Genomic DNA, 14141 nt, shown 5'->3' on the forward strand with positions numbered 1-14141 from the left:
TTGTGACCAGTCAGCGATCATCTTTCATTGCCTTTACTGTGCTTAAGATATGGGATATTAAATCTGATTGGTTGCTCTGGGATATTCTGCATAACTGTTTGCCCTGATCTTCTTTCCAACCTCACTAACGTTATCTGAGAAAGATCTATGATTGGGATTATTTAAGAGGGACAATTCATTGTGACCGGTCAGCGATGATCTTTCATTGCCTTTACTGTGCTTAAGATATAGGATAATAAATCTGATTGGTTGCTATGGCATATTCTACATAACTGTTTCACTGATCAAAATGTTCCTAATCTTCTTTTCATCCTCACTAATGTTGTCTGAAAAAAAGATCTAGACGGTTGGGAGTATTAAAGACAACGTGCATGCAATACAATCTATTGTCTTTTATTGTCTATGCTGTATAAACCATAGGCTATTGGTTGTTATGGGATATTCTACATTGCTGCACTGCTCAAAGTGTCAATGGTCTTTTTGTTCAACCTTTATATGTACTAAGGGGAATCTGGAGCAAACGTGCATAGTAACCAATCAGTTTCTATCTCGAGCTTGTTCATTTAAACTTTGGAAAATAAAAGCTAGAAGCTGATTGTTTGCTAAGAACAGCTGCTCCAGGTTCTGTGTGCTCCACTCTTAGTAAATCCCCCTCATTGTGCACTAAGAACGTGAGTTGTTAGCCAGCCATTCATTGGCCAGATCCTCTTACCGACAATTGATCTATGCGTGTTCTGTTGTCACTGGCATTAACTCATGATTAACTGCCATTGGTAAGTGTGCTCTTGCAATGATGGGGCTGACACCAACACACTGTCATGAACTTTCCTGTTGGCAGTTGAGGCTGCTGAGGAGGAAAGAATTGAGCTGACTGCCCCTATGCCTATGATGCGTTTGTGTGCTCCACTTATGGGAAGGGAATGAAGTTTCCTATTTAACAAGCTGATCACACGATTGCTTTCTTGGTAGCCTTACATCTCAGATGCAGAAGGCAACGATGTAGCTTTGCTCTTGCCCTGTACCTCTGGACTATGTCTATGACCATCTCATGCCTGTCACTGTGGCTGAGTTACGTCTGTCAACTTGTACTCTCTCCATCTCCGGCAATGATGATGCTTCTCAGACTCCTTCACTCCGCCTCAGTTTTTAAGGATCGCTTCCTAAGCACAAGAAAAAGCAAGTATTATATGACTGGATCACATGGGCAGTAATATACTGACTGAGATCACAGATTCCACTGGTGACAGCAGATTTCCTCTAGTGGGATGCTCTTCTTGCTGCAGAGGTGCCTATGATTCAGGTAGATTCCTGGGGATCAGGAAGAATATGGTGCTTGTGGATCTCAGACCTCCTCCAGTTGCAATCCAGTCTGCGCTCGCAGTGAAGACAGTCAAACGCTGTGCTGCCTGTTGGGACTGACATTCTTACTCTCTGGATATAGGTGTGCTTCAATCACTGTGCCTTTTGCCCCCTTGTTGCTTTTTTGGATTGCATTCTAAAATCTCTCATACCTACTACAAGAAGTAGAAGAGGAGAGGCAGAGTCCATCTGAGTGTAATTACAAGAACGCAGTTGGCATAGGTCTAAGGACTGGAGCCTTTGCTGGTCTTTGCATCTGGAAGCATTGCACTGGCAACCCACAAAGTAAAGGCAAACCTAAGTTACAGTCGTAGAGGAACAAAGAGACACCGTGGATTTTTTTACTTACATCACTGTGGGTTCACTGCATACTATTATATTTTGTACAGTGTACATGGCAACACTGCTTGCAATCATGTCTACTAAGCTCCTAGTGCTTTTCCTCTTACTGTCGGTTTTCCAAGCCTGGTAAGTGAAAAATCAACATTTATTATCATGATGTGCTTTATGTCTTGACTGTGTTGCACTGTCAGTGAAGAAGCCAGTCCCTTCAGTTTTGCCTGTTTGAGATATTGCTTGTTCACAGAGTCCTGATGAAAGTGATTGATTGTCCTCATATTAGTGAGGAAATTGAACTGAGCCAACTGATGCTACTACTGTATGTGTGCTGCTGTCTCTTCTCTAAGGAAGTTGGTCTTTTAGTTTATTGCTTTATAAAAAAAATCTCTGCTTTGAATACACAGCTTGGCAAATAGCAATCAGTGGAATACTGCTCTAATGTGCAAACCACATTCAATAGAACCTGTTTGAGTATTATCTGCACTTCTTTATGGCTAACTTTGGCAAATGATATGCATTTAGCACTCTGATTTCTAATTGTGAGGTTGGCAATAATATGGTTTATAAAGAAGCCACTTCATTTTCTCTGCTGGCAAGTAACATTTATCTTCTTTTGTTGGATCTGAGCCAGTAAACTAAAAAGACATTTCAGCTGTAAGATGTGGGCTTTCTTTTTTTTTTTTTATTATACAGTACAAAAAGCAGTGAAAGTAACCCACAATACACATTATATAAAGACTGCAGCTTTTATTGGTCTGCCCACTCTAAGTTATTCACTTTGTGGTTAGTTGCCATGCATTACTACCTACTGTTGGCTTTTAAATTATCTATTTTTTTTTTTTTGCTTTATGCTACTTATTTGTGCAGGGGCTGTATTTGCCACTACTAGCAGTGACGTTTATCCTCTGTGGTGCAGATAAGGCTACTGTAATTGAAAAATGGAGTACAGCTATAAAAAGTGGATTATAGGCTTCTGCTAGAATCCTTTTTAAAAGTCATTACAAGAGTTGCTGTAGTTTGTAGGGGAATTGGTACATCACTACAATATATATATATATATATATATATATATATAGCAATACAAAATGAAAACAAAAAAATCTAATAAAAATTGAAGGGTACAGTAAGATAAAACGTACTGCCAGATACCTCTTGGAAACAGTGGTCCATTCCGAGGTGCAGAGTGAAGAAAGTTGCTACCATTTAATCTCCCTGTTTCCCCTTGAAACTTAGTGAGACAGTGTGACTGCCAATGAATAATATCAGACAAGAAGTATGGTGTCTGTATCTGGCTGCCTCTTAGCCTCTGTAATACATTTTTCTTGTAGGGCCTATGACAAGGATATTAATTCTTTAACATAGAATGGTCAACTTCTCTGTTCCAGCTGAGCTCCATTACATTTAGAAATGCCTAAGAGCATTGTCAATGTAATGGCTTATCCTTGCTCTTGTCTTATTCATTGCTGGGATATTGGGCTTCACAAATCTTGTAAGGAGGGAAGTTTCATGCCATGGAACCTAACTACACATATTCATTATCCCAAGTTCAGTTATATAATATTATAATTCTTAAAAGTCTCACGTAGATCATTTTTTTCAGTGTTCAATTACATAAAAAAGGATACAGCGCGTGGCAAACTGTAGGTGACAGAATAACCGTAGCAAATGTCAAGGCCTGGGGGCAAAATTGAAACAATAATCATTAGCATAGTATAGTCACATCTCAGTTGCAGTATTTTGCTAAATATAGAAATATTTATTTAATTGATTTGAACAGATTATTACAAAGACAGAACATCTAAAAAGCTGTTGGTTTTGGCTTTCAAAATCAAAGCATAAAATTAATATGCAGTTAGTATAATGTGTGTTCCATTTAACAGTACTTAATATTATTGGTATTGTAATGACATTTGTGTCGTTACATTGAATTACCCAGTATTTACATACACAAATATTTTCAATCATCAGTTATGCAATGCTATTTGAATCTTTACTACAGTGTTTTATGATAGAGTAGATCATATGTAATTGCACAGCACTGTGAAGAACAATAAGTCTGTCCAATACTGAAGGCATACTCTGGAAACAATGCTGCGTTTTGCTGCAATTTACAAGTATATGTTGCTTTCATCAAAAGCATATGGATGTTTATTGCTTTCAATGTACATTTAAAGTGGAGTGCAGGCATCCACTAACATAACAGATGTTTCAAAGAAAATGGTATATTAAAGGATGCATCAGTAAACAGTTTTTTTTTTTTTTTTTATTGCAGCTCTAGGAAGATCGATGATGATGAGTATGAAGACTTAACAATAAACCAAAAATGGGTACTGGCTCCAAAAACACAAGACACGGATGCTACACTTATACTCAACAAGTTGCTGAAAGAATATGACAAGAAGCTCAGACCTGACATTGGAGGTAAGTTTTCATCTTTTTCAAACTGAACTACAAAAATGAATAATATAACTGGTGGTAGCAGAGTAGCCAATGACCTTGTGTACTATAATGTTGTGTTGATGCTTTATATGTTTCACCCTTGATAAAAGGAATACTCACAGACATGAGTGGGTTCACATAATTAACATGTACGGCAATTAGCGCAATAACATACATTACAAATAATATTAGTAAAACAACATGATGACAACTGTTGTTGTAGAAAAAGAGAGCTATTTAGCCCTCTTTACTGAATCATTTGTGCTTTCTGGTCCACAGGTAAATGTAAATAAATGGGAATCTGCAAATATTGCTAATGCCATATAATCAACATTAGAAATTCTCTGGTTTGGGGCTCTTCTTTATAGATCTCTGACTATCAAGAAGATGCATGTAGATAAGTAGCTTTGCCCACAACAAACTATAATTACAATAAAATGTTAATCTATACAATATTCTAATAGGCTTGGTAAAACATGTTATTGTATCTAGTTAACCACTGCATGTCAGGTCTCTCTTTCATTTTATTTAAAGCAACAGTAGAATGCAAAATTGGCTTTTTTTTTAGGTATGTATAGGTATAGAAAACAGTGGTTGATTTAGTGAAGACCACAATGTTTACTCAATCCAGTCTAGTGTTTAATTTCCCCTCAAATGCAAAATAATTGTATTATCATCATATAAATTATTTCAACTCAGATTTAAATTATTTAGTAATAAAATAATTTCTTAAGCAGATCACCTTTAAGATATTTCTTAAGAAAATGATAACTCCCTACAAAAATGTAGCTTGCAGTTAGCTTAAAGCATGCTTGTTGGTTTTTATTAGCAGCATCAGCAGTAGTCCCATTGTTTTGTAGAATAGGGAGGTTCCAAGTTAGAGCTGAATCCAGGCCCCAGTGACCAAGGACATTTAGGACCATGCACAAGAGCAATTTTGTTCAATAACACACGCACCTGCCAGATTTTCAGATGTCAGTTTTAAATTACATTTTTTATTAATTGCTTTATAAGAATATACCACATGTATTGAATATTTTATTAACAGGATATTGTAAATGCAACAGACCACATTGAATCTGTGGCTTCATTGACTCACTGGGCCTGATTTACTTAGCCTGCTGGAAGTGAATGCCTGGCCTTTTTTTTACTATACATCAAACACTTGCATCGGAGTTTGGGCTATGCGACTTTTCACATTCACCTGACTGATCACCCATGAGAACAATGGTCTACCTCATGTAGAGTTTAAATTAAGGAAAAATACAGTAAAAAGGGGGGTAACTCATTTAGAAGAATTTCCAGCAATTTTGCAGTACTCAATACTTATGAAAAGTGATCATACCCATGATAATATTTCTATCCAAGGCCGGCCCCACTATGGCTCCCACTGGGTCCATTGGACCCAGGCAGAGAGGGGCAGAAAATTGATGCCTACGATTTTTTTTCCAGCAGTATTGTGGGTCATCAGTTTGCGGCGTGTTACGGCCAGCATTTTCCCATCTCATACTGCCGCCTGTAGTGCAAACTGATGAGTACGAGGAGGCAGAGTGTCTCCTCTGGGGAACGTCCCTCACATGATTGTGGGGTGCGCAATGACGTCAGGGATTCAGGCAAACAAAACAAATAGTTTGTGGTTTGGAATAGAACATAATGATATGTCAGATGATTTTGCATAAAGACAAGGAGCTGTTGTATGTAAATCTGATTTCCTGAAAAATTTAATATTAGTTTTAATTATCATGATATAAAATAATGGATGTGGGGGGCCTTTTGGTGGGTGTAATTTTTTTTTCAGGGGGGGGTCAGCATTTCATTCTTGGACCCAGGACAATGTCTTAGGCTTCCCTGTTTCTATCAAATCATTATATTAATCATTACCTAGAAATAAGAAATGATCTGATACATCCCATTCATAGGTTAAGCCCACCATAAACTTGTTTTAAATCTTTTCTTTTGGGGGACTCAGGTCTACCTCCATGCCTAAACTCTCAGGCTCCATCTGTAAGCATTCAAAAACACTCAATGTTTCTGCTGAAGTTTCCTAAATTGGGTACATCCCCCTCAGTTCCAACCTTTGAACATTCATAGTGCTTGTTCCTTTTTGAGCAGAATTTCCAACTTCCGCCAATGTTTCAAATAGAGTGAAGTGACATGCTATTGCAAAATGTAAACGTGATAAATGTTTCAGTTTGTCTTCCGATAAAGTAGCACAGCTGAGCTTTGTCAAATAATCAGAAAACACACACAGGGGGCGCTGTTCCAGGAGGTCTAATAAGTTAATGAAACATTAGGATCATGTGGAGTTGACAGTTTACTAAAACACAAGATGGTGACGGACTCCACACAATGTGTACAGCGATGCCAGATAGCCAGGGTGCATACAAACAGGGTGCAATATGCAGAGCCGAACTCAAGTGGGTAGATGGTAAACAAGACACCTGGGCGCGAAGCTGAATATAATCAGACATTACTAATATCTACCCCTCAGTATGAGAGAAAATCACACCTGATGTTGGTGTGGAGCATCCTCTTAAAATTAATAAAATGAGGTTGTTTATTTGGATTATTGTTTGCTTTTTGTAATTTATTAGCTGGATCAGATTTGATGATCATGATCATAACTTCTTTTGTTCCTGTTTATAATCCTGTTTATCTCCTAAGAATTTACATCTCTTTAGATAATATATTAATAAGAACTTCATATGCGTTACATAATTTTTTTCCAGAGCAGTAAAAGTCTTGTTTCGTTTATTATTCAGTTCTTTCAATTTCTCAGTTCCTTTAAACTTAGAAAAAATCTTTTGTATTATCATAAACTGTTGATGCATTTCTTCCAGTAGTGTGTGTTCCCATCAACTTGAAAAAAGTCTCATCTAAAATCAACAAGCTTTTTTTCCTAAACCACTTTTTTTTTAATTAAAAGGGAGATTTTTTATTATGCGTACATAAGGGATTTGATTCCTTGCAAATACTTTGACAAGGCAGCTACATCCCATTCCAATCTAGTTTACTTGGAACAGCAATCTCTTGTAAATGGTTGAACAACAGGAGTGCGGGTTTCTTTATCATCTGCCATTTCATTATTAAAAACTTGTCTCCTTACAGGAACCCATGTTGTATCTCTGCCAAGCAATCTTAATGATCTTAAGTCATCAGGTGGGATCTCTGCTATTTAAAGTATAAAATACTCTCTCATTTCCAGTTTGGAAAAATAATAGTAGCTGCACTGGGTATATAACTATTAATATAGTGTTATAGGCTTGAACTAACTTAACCACTTGGATTCCCTTGAATGTTTTCCCCAAAAGGAATCTAATTCAAAGGTATGATATGGGAAATTAACTTCCATACATGGCTGCAAACATATTCTTATTCAGTAAGGTAATGGGCTGGCTTCTGGTTTAGTCCACCATAAACAAACCATATTATTCCTCTTGTCTTAACGCCATAACCCCAGTACCATACACAATCTTAAATGAAGATTAGAAGTACAGTATATTGTCAAAAATATTGAGACGCCTGCTTTTACAAGCTCATGAATTTTAATGGCATCCCAGTCTTAGTCTGTAGGGTTCAATATTGAGTTGGCACACCCTTTGCAGCTATAACAGGTTCAACTCTTCTGGGAAGGCAAGGATCAGGATCAGGATCACAAGCAACAGGAGGGTGTCTATAGGAAAGTTTGACCATTCTTCCAAAAGCACATTTGTGAGGTCAAGCACTGATGTAGGATGAGAAGGCCTGGCTCTCAGTTTCCACTCAAATTCATCACAAAGGTGTTCTGTCAGGTTGAGGTCAGGACCCTGTGCAGGCCAGTCAAGTTCCTCCACTGCAAACTCGCTCATCTATGTCTTTATGGACCTTGATTTATGCACTGGTCCAAATCATTTGGTGGAGGGGGGTTAATGGTGTGGGTTGATCTCAGGGCTGGCCCACGACATTGTACTGCCTGGGTCGAAGAATAAAAAGCTGCCCCCCCAACAAAAAAAAACATGCCCACCAAATGGTACCCACAAAAGCAACAGTACCCCCATTTCACATCAGGAATCCCCTTTCACATCATCAGCCCTCTAATTAACATTAAGAGTCTCCTTTTACATCAGATGCCCCCCCTTTACATTAGGAGCCCCCTTTGCATCAGTAGTTTCTGCTTACATCAGAAGTCCCCCTTTAACATCAGAATCCCTCTTTGCATCAATAGCCTCCTACTGAACATCAGGTGTCTCCCTTTATGTCAGAATCCCTCTTTACATCAGAAGTCTCCCCCTTCAAATTAGGAGTTCTTCTTTTTTTTTTTCCAAAGGAGTTCTTCTGTGGTTTTGGTTCTTCTATCCCCTATGCGCGTGCCTGTATCCTCCGTCCGGTTCGGCCCTGGAACATACACAGACCAGTGAGGTTAACAAACAGCCCGCCGGCCCCCAACCTCCACCACCACCAGTGGCTGCTTGACAGCCTATAAACTTTTGCACCTGAAACTATCTTTTCCATGTAGAGTGAGCCGAGGAGCCCACTCAGCTACTGGCGCCCGCCTGCCATTGGCTATGCTGGGGAGGGAGTGCACAGCCTAAGGGAAGCAGTGCGGCCTTTGTATGGGACATCAGAGTGGCTCAGGGGGAATTTGGCAACCTCACCCCCCTACAACATTTCCAAACTGCCATTCAGGAATAATTTTGCCACTTAAATCATCCCAACACAATACTTGATACAGTGTCAGGATGATCAAACCACATTATTTATATTACTACATTGTAATATATAATGAAATAGTTCAACTCACCATAATGCAGAATCAGTGGGAACCCTGAGCTTGTCACTTGTCATCAGATGCAGCATGCCACCGTCGCCAGCTGCCAGATGAAGTGTGTCACTTGCCACCATTGCCTGCCTCCAGATGCAGCGTGTCACTTGCCACGATCACCTGCCGCCAGATGCAGCGTATCACTTGCCACCGCCACCTGCCACCAGATGCAGTGTTTCACTTGCTACTATTGCCTGCCGCCAGATGCAGTGCGTCACTTGCCACCATCGCCTGCTGCCAGATACAGAGTGTCACTTGCCACCTTAGCCTGCCACCAGATGCAGCGTGTCACGTGCCACTATTGCCTGCGGCCAGATGAAGTGTGTCATTTGCCACCGTCGCCTGCCACCAGATGCAGTGTGTTACTTGCCACCATCGCCTTCTGCCAGATCCAGTACCTTATTTGCCACCATCACCTTCTGCCAGATGCAAAGTGTCATTTGCCACCTTGACCTGCTGCCAGATGCAGTGTGTCACTTGCCACTGTCGCCTGTGGCCAGGTGCAGCGTGTCACTTGCCAGTTGCCACCGTCACCTGCCACCAGACGCAGCATGTAACTTGCCACCATTGCCTGCCGCCAGATGCAGCATGTCACTTGCCACTGTCACCTGCCACCATGTGCAGCGTGTCACTTGCCACCGTCACCTGCTGCCAGATGCAGCTTGTCACTTGCCACCATCGCCTGCAGCTAGATGCAGTGTGTCACTTGCCACTGTTGCCTGCCATCAGATACAGCGTGTCACTTGCTACGTCCCCTGCTGCCAGATGCAGCATGTCACTTGCCACTGTCTCCTGATGCCAGATGCAGCGTGTCACTTGCCACTGTCTCCTGCCGCCAGATGCAGTGTGTCACTTGCCGTGGTCACCGGCCGCCAGATGCAGCGTGTCACTCGCGACTGTTGCCTGCTGCCAGATGCAGCGTGTCACTTGCCACCATCGCCTGCCGCCAGATGCAGCGTGTCACTTGCCACCGTAGTCTGTCCCCAGATACAGTGTGTCACTTGCCACCGTCTCCTGCCGCCAGATGCAGCGTATCATTTTCCACCATCGCCTGACACCAGATGCAGCGTGTCACTTGCCACTGTTGCCTGCCACCAGATACAGCATGTCCCTTGCCAACGTCACTTGCTGCTTGAGGCAGCGTGTCACTTGCCACCATCGCCTGCCACCAGATGCAGCATGTCACCACTGTCGCCTGCCACTAGATGCAGAGTGTCACTTGCCACTGTCTCCTGCCACCAGATGCAGGGTGTCACTTGCCACTGTCACCTGCCGCCAGATGCAGCGTGTCACTTGCTACAGTCACCCACCACCAGAGAGAGGGCAGGGAGAGAAAGAGAGAGGGAGCAGAGAGAGGGGGGCAGGGAGAGAGAGGGGAGGCAGAGAGAGAGAGCAAGAGGGGGGCTATCAGCTGCTTGTTTACATCCCCTTCACAAATGCAGCATATAGCCAGGAGAAAGGATGTGTGTGTGACAAGCTTAGGCATGCTGGATGGAACAGTGTGCAGATTCCTTCCTTCTAGGACAGCTGCACAGAGTTGGCTGTCACCACTGACCACACAGTAAAAACCAGGGATGATCGGGAGGATGAAGCGGCAGCGGCGGTCAGAGGACTTCTGTCCCTGCCCACCACCTATAGGACACCTATCACAGAGCCAAAAGAAGTGCTCCAAAATCCTGTTGGCTCTGTGCTACAGGTGGAGGGTGGGCAGGTAGAGAGAAGAAGCCTGCAGCAGAGAAGCCCAAAGTTCCCCAAACCCTGAAGCTCCCAGCATGCGCTCCCCCCCTCAGCATTGTGTCCGTGCCTCTGTTCCGCATGCTGCACACCCTACTCCGCAGCCCAGTCAGCCCCTGAATTTCCAGCCCCTCCCCAATGGGACCCATGGTAGGGCAGGTCCTGGTTGGGCTTGGCCCCTTAGTTCCAGTGAAGGGAACTCTTAAGGTGTCAGCATTCCAAGACATTTTAAACAATTTCATACTCCCAACTTTGTGGGAACAGTTTGGGGAGGGCCCCTTCCTGTTCCAAAATGACTGCACACCAGTGCACAAAGGCAGGCATTCCAATTCCTTTGACAATATAATGTTTATATAAACGTATTATTTTATGTGCCATTACTTATGATCTACTCTATGGAAATGTCCATCCAGGCTAATGAAATCATCACCGGTTTTGTTGAGCGTCCTGTGATCACATCTATTTTCTTTATATCTCTCTAGAGCTGTTAAGGACTAATGAGCAGGAACATTTAAACAAAATACTCATCACATATGAAAACAGATCTGTGCTTCACTCCAGATATTCATCCACACAGCCGCTCAATCTTGGGTGTTGTCCTCCAGCTCACCTAGGTCACACCAAACAGAAGACAAAAGCTGTACCCCAAATCAATAATCAAGTATTTGTATTTTAATAAAATCCATGGTGCACTGGCAATCTACTTAAGCTACCCCTTCCCCAATGCTTTTCACTCAAAAAGAGCTTAGCCATATAATAATGAGTTAATAGAATTAAGAAATTATCTTATACATGTATTAGACAATTAAACATGCAAAGGAAGGACTGGCACCTAATGCAAAGTCTCCAGTACTGCTTTCAGCCGCAAATTTAAGGTAACATAGTACTCAATGAATGTTTCTTGACAAAACAATATTCCTAATCTCAAACACTGTTATATTTACATGTTACATTTATAATACTGATACATATATTAAAAAAATGAGATACCTTTCCTCCCTCTACCCATATTAAAACTGTTGATATTTATAAACCTTCAAAAAAAAAAGAATGGAAACACCAAGGTGAGCAAAACGCATCAGTGGATGAGCTTATGTGGATTGCCAATGTGCGGCTGAGGCGGGCTAAGAATTGGCACCTCATATTAAGTAACTTTAACTTTAACTCCAGACTTCTCCCCCTGTAACACCCTCTGCACTCTTCCCCTGCTCATAAATACCCCCTCTAATACCCTCTGCACTCCTCTCTGCCACATATTACCTTCTGCCTTACACATATATCGCCTCCCGGCATACCCTCCACACTCCTCTGCTACACATATTGCCGCCTCCCCCCCTGGCATACACTGAATTGTCTTTTACTGTACATAGTGCCACTTGTCCTACTGTCTCTACTTTTCTCCTGTACATACTGCCTGCTGTCATACCTTTCACCTACACATACTGCTCCCTGTGAAAAAAAACACACACTTCTCCTGCACCTGCAATTCTCCTGGGGTTAGCACTGCTGCCTAGCATCACTAGAGTCATCAGTTTGAATGCCAACCATGACATCACCTGCCAGGAGTTTGCATGTTCTCCCTGTGCCTGCGTGGGTTTCCTCCATGTACATACAGTTTCCTCCCACCCTCCAAAGACATGCTGGTAGGTTAATTGGCTCCTGTCTAAATTGGCCCTTGTATGTGTATGTATGAATGTGAGTTAGGGGCCTTAGATTGTAAGCTCCTTGAGGGCAGGGATTTATATGAAAGTACATAATACCGTATATGTAAAGCACTGTATAACATTGATTATTCTATATAAGTACCTGTAATAAATAATTAAATCCCCCACATTGACCCCTTCCATACCCTTTGCATTCCTCTCATGCACATACTGTCTGCTCATACCTTCCATGTTCCTCTTCTGCACATATTGTCTGCTGTCATACCCTCCAGTCTTCTCGCCTAGATATACTGCCATTGTTTTAACCCTGCCACATACTGTCTATTATTATACCTTCCATACAATTTTCATTCGTTCACATGCTGCTGCTATCATGCCATCCACATTCCTCTCCTGCTGTATATACTGCCTGCCATGACTATTTTTTTAGCATTGATTGTTATATATCCAGCTTTTCTGATTCCATACCCAGCACACTTTTGCTAGTAATAAAAGTGATGAGCGGTCACTTTGATCAAAACTGCATTTTCCGCAAATTGTAGTGATTTGGGTTCGTAGTATGTTGATTCACAAAAGTATTCATACTTTGGACTTCCCACTAACTCACTCCCTCTTTACAGAGTACACACAAAGGGTCTCTATCACTGCCCACCCATTAATGCACCAGTACGACATTGCATTTTTATGGCTGTGTTTTGTATTATCATAACTTACAGTACAGTACCTTTATGAATATATGACTAAAGATACAGTATCTACTTTGCAGCAATGTGGCTCACCCATAAGACTGTTCACCATGTACTCAGTGAAAGACATATTTGTCTATTGTCCATTAACTTTCTGACTCTGGTCAGCATTCATTATTCGAGGACTCAGGGGTTTGAGAATAAAAGGACCTTTTACCACTTCACCCAATCACTGTGATCCCTAGTGAATAAACTGATTTGTAAAGCAGCATATAAAACTGGATCCTCTGGATTACTGGTCCAGAAAATCTGAGTAGATTTGCTCATTTTTTATAATTTTGAAATAAATAGTATAGTTTGTTAGAAAGTGTTTTTTATAACTTAACTGATAAAAAAAGCTGTTGTAAATTGATTCAAGCTGCTGCCTATTCTACTTATTTCAATGCAGGGAGAATTTCAAATGTCGCATGCATACGTATACCCAACCATTTGGCACCACTGTTATCTGGTCACAGTGGACATCTTGCACATTGCATACATCTGAACATGTGTGTTCATGTGGAAGTTCATTGCGTCAAAGTTCGAGTAGGTATTCATCAGCATTCGTGCATGGGAAAAAAAGAATAATGGATAAGCAATCCATTTTTTATATTCTTTTTTGGATGAATGTTATAATCACACAGAGGAAGAAATTGGAATAGATTATACAATGAATAGCATGGCCCTTGGCCTTATTAGTATATTTTTAAGTGCCAGAAGTCTAATATGTATAATTAAACTATAATGCAGTTTTAGGTTTGCAGAGTTCTGAAAAAATGAATTTAAATGTATGTATTCTTTTTAGCCATTTTGTAGTCTTTTAATATAACCATAAATACTAATAATAGGTAAAAATAAAAATTCTGCCCTTTTTACACTTTTTCTCATTTTGCGATCTGCTATCACAGGCTTAGGCAACTATACAATTGAAATATTTACATTAAGAATGACTGCATCTGAACTGTAACGACAATTCAGAACTGCACACAAGTAAAAGATCAGCTCCACATAGCCATTAATGAGTCTTTCCTGCATGTCTTTTAGCATTGCTAGGATGGTGTCTTGAGAGGGCCCAACCAG

At 41.1% G+C, this 14141-nt stretch overlaps 1 protein-coding gene across 1 annotated transcript in view; it reads left to right on the forward strand.

Moving 5' to 3' along the window:
• The first annotated feature begins 1027 nt into the window (after positions 1–1027).
• GABRG3 (gamma-aminobutyric acid type A receptor subunit gamma3) overlaps positions 1028–14141 on the forward strand; it is a 1042113-nt gene continuing 1028999 nt past the window's right edge. Inside the window, exons 1-2 of the mRNA XM_082244515.1 lie at positions 1028–1827; positions 3971–4119. Of these exons, the coding sequence (XP_082100641.1) occupies positions 1754–1827; positions 3971–4119 (223 nt within the window). The 5' untranslated portion in view covers positions 1028–1753. The remainder of the gene's footprint in view (positions 1828–3970; positions 4120–14141) is intronic.

The sequence above is a fragment of the Pelophylax lessonae genome (assembly GCF_965119305.1).
Source record: "Pelophylax lessonae genome assembly, chromosome: 2".
Taxonomy (NCBI): Eukaryota; Metazoa; Chordata; class Amphibia; order Anura; family Ranidae; genus Pelophylax; species Pelophylax lessonae.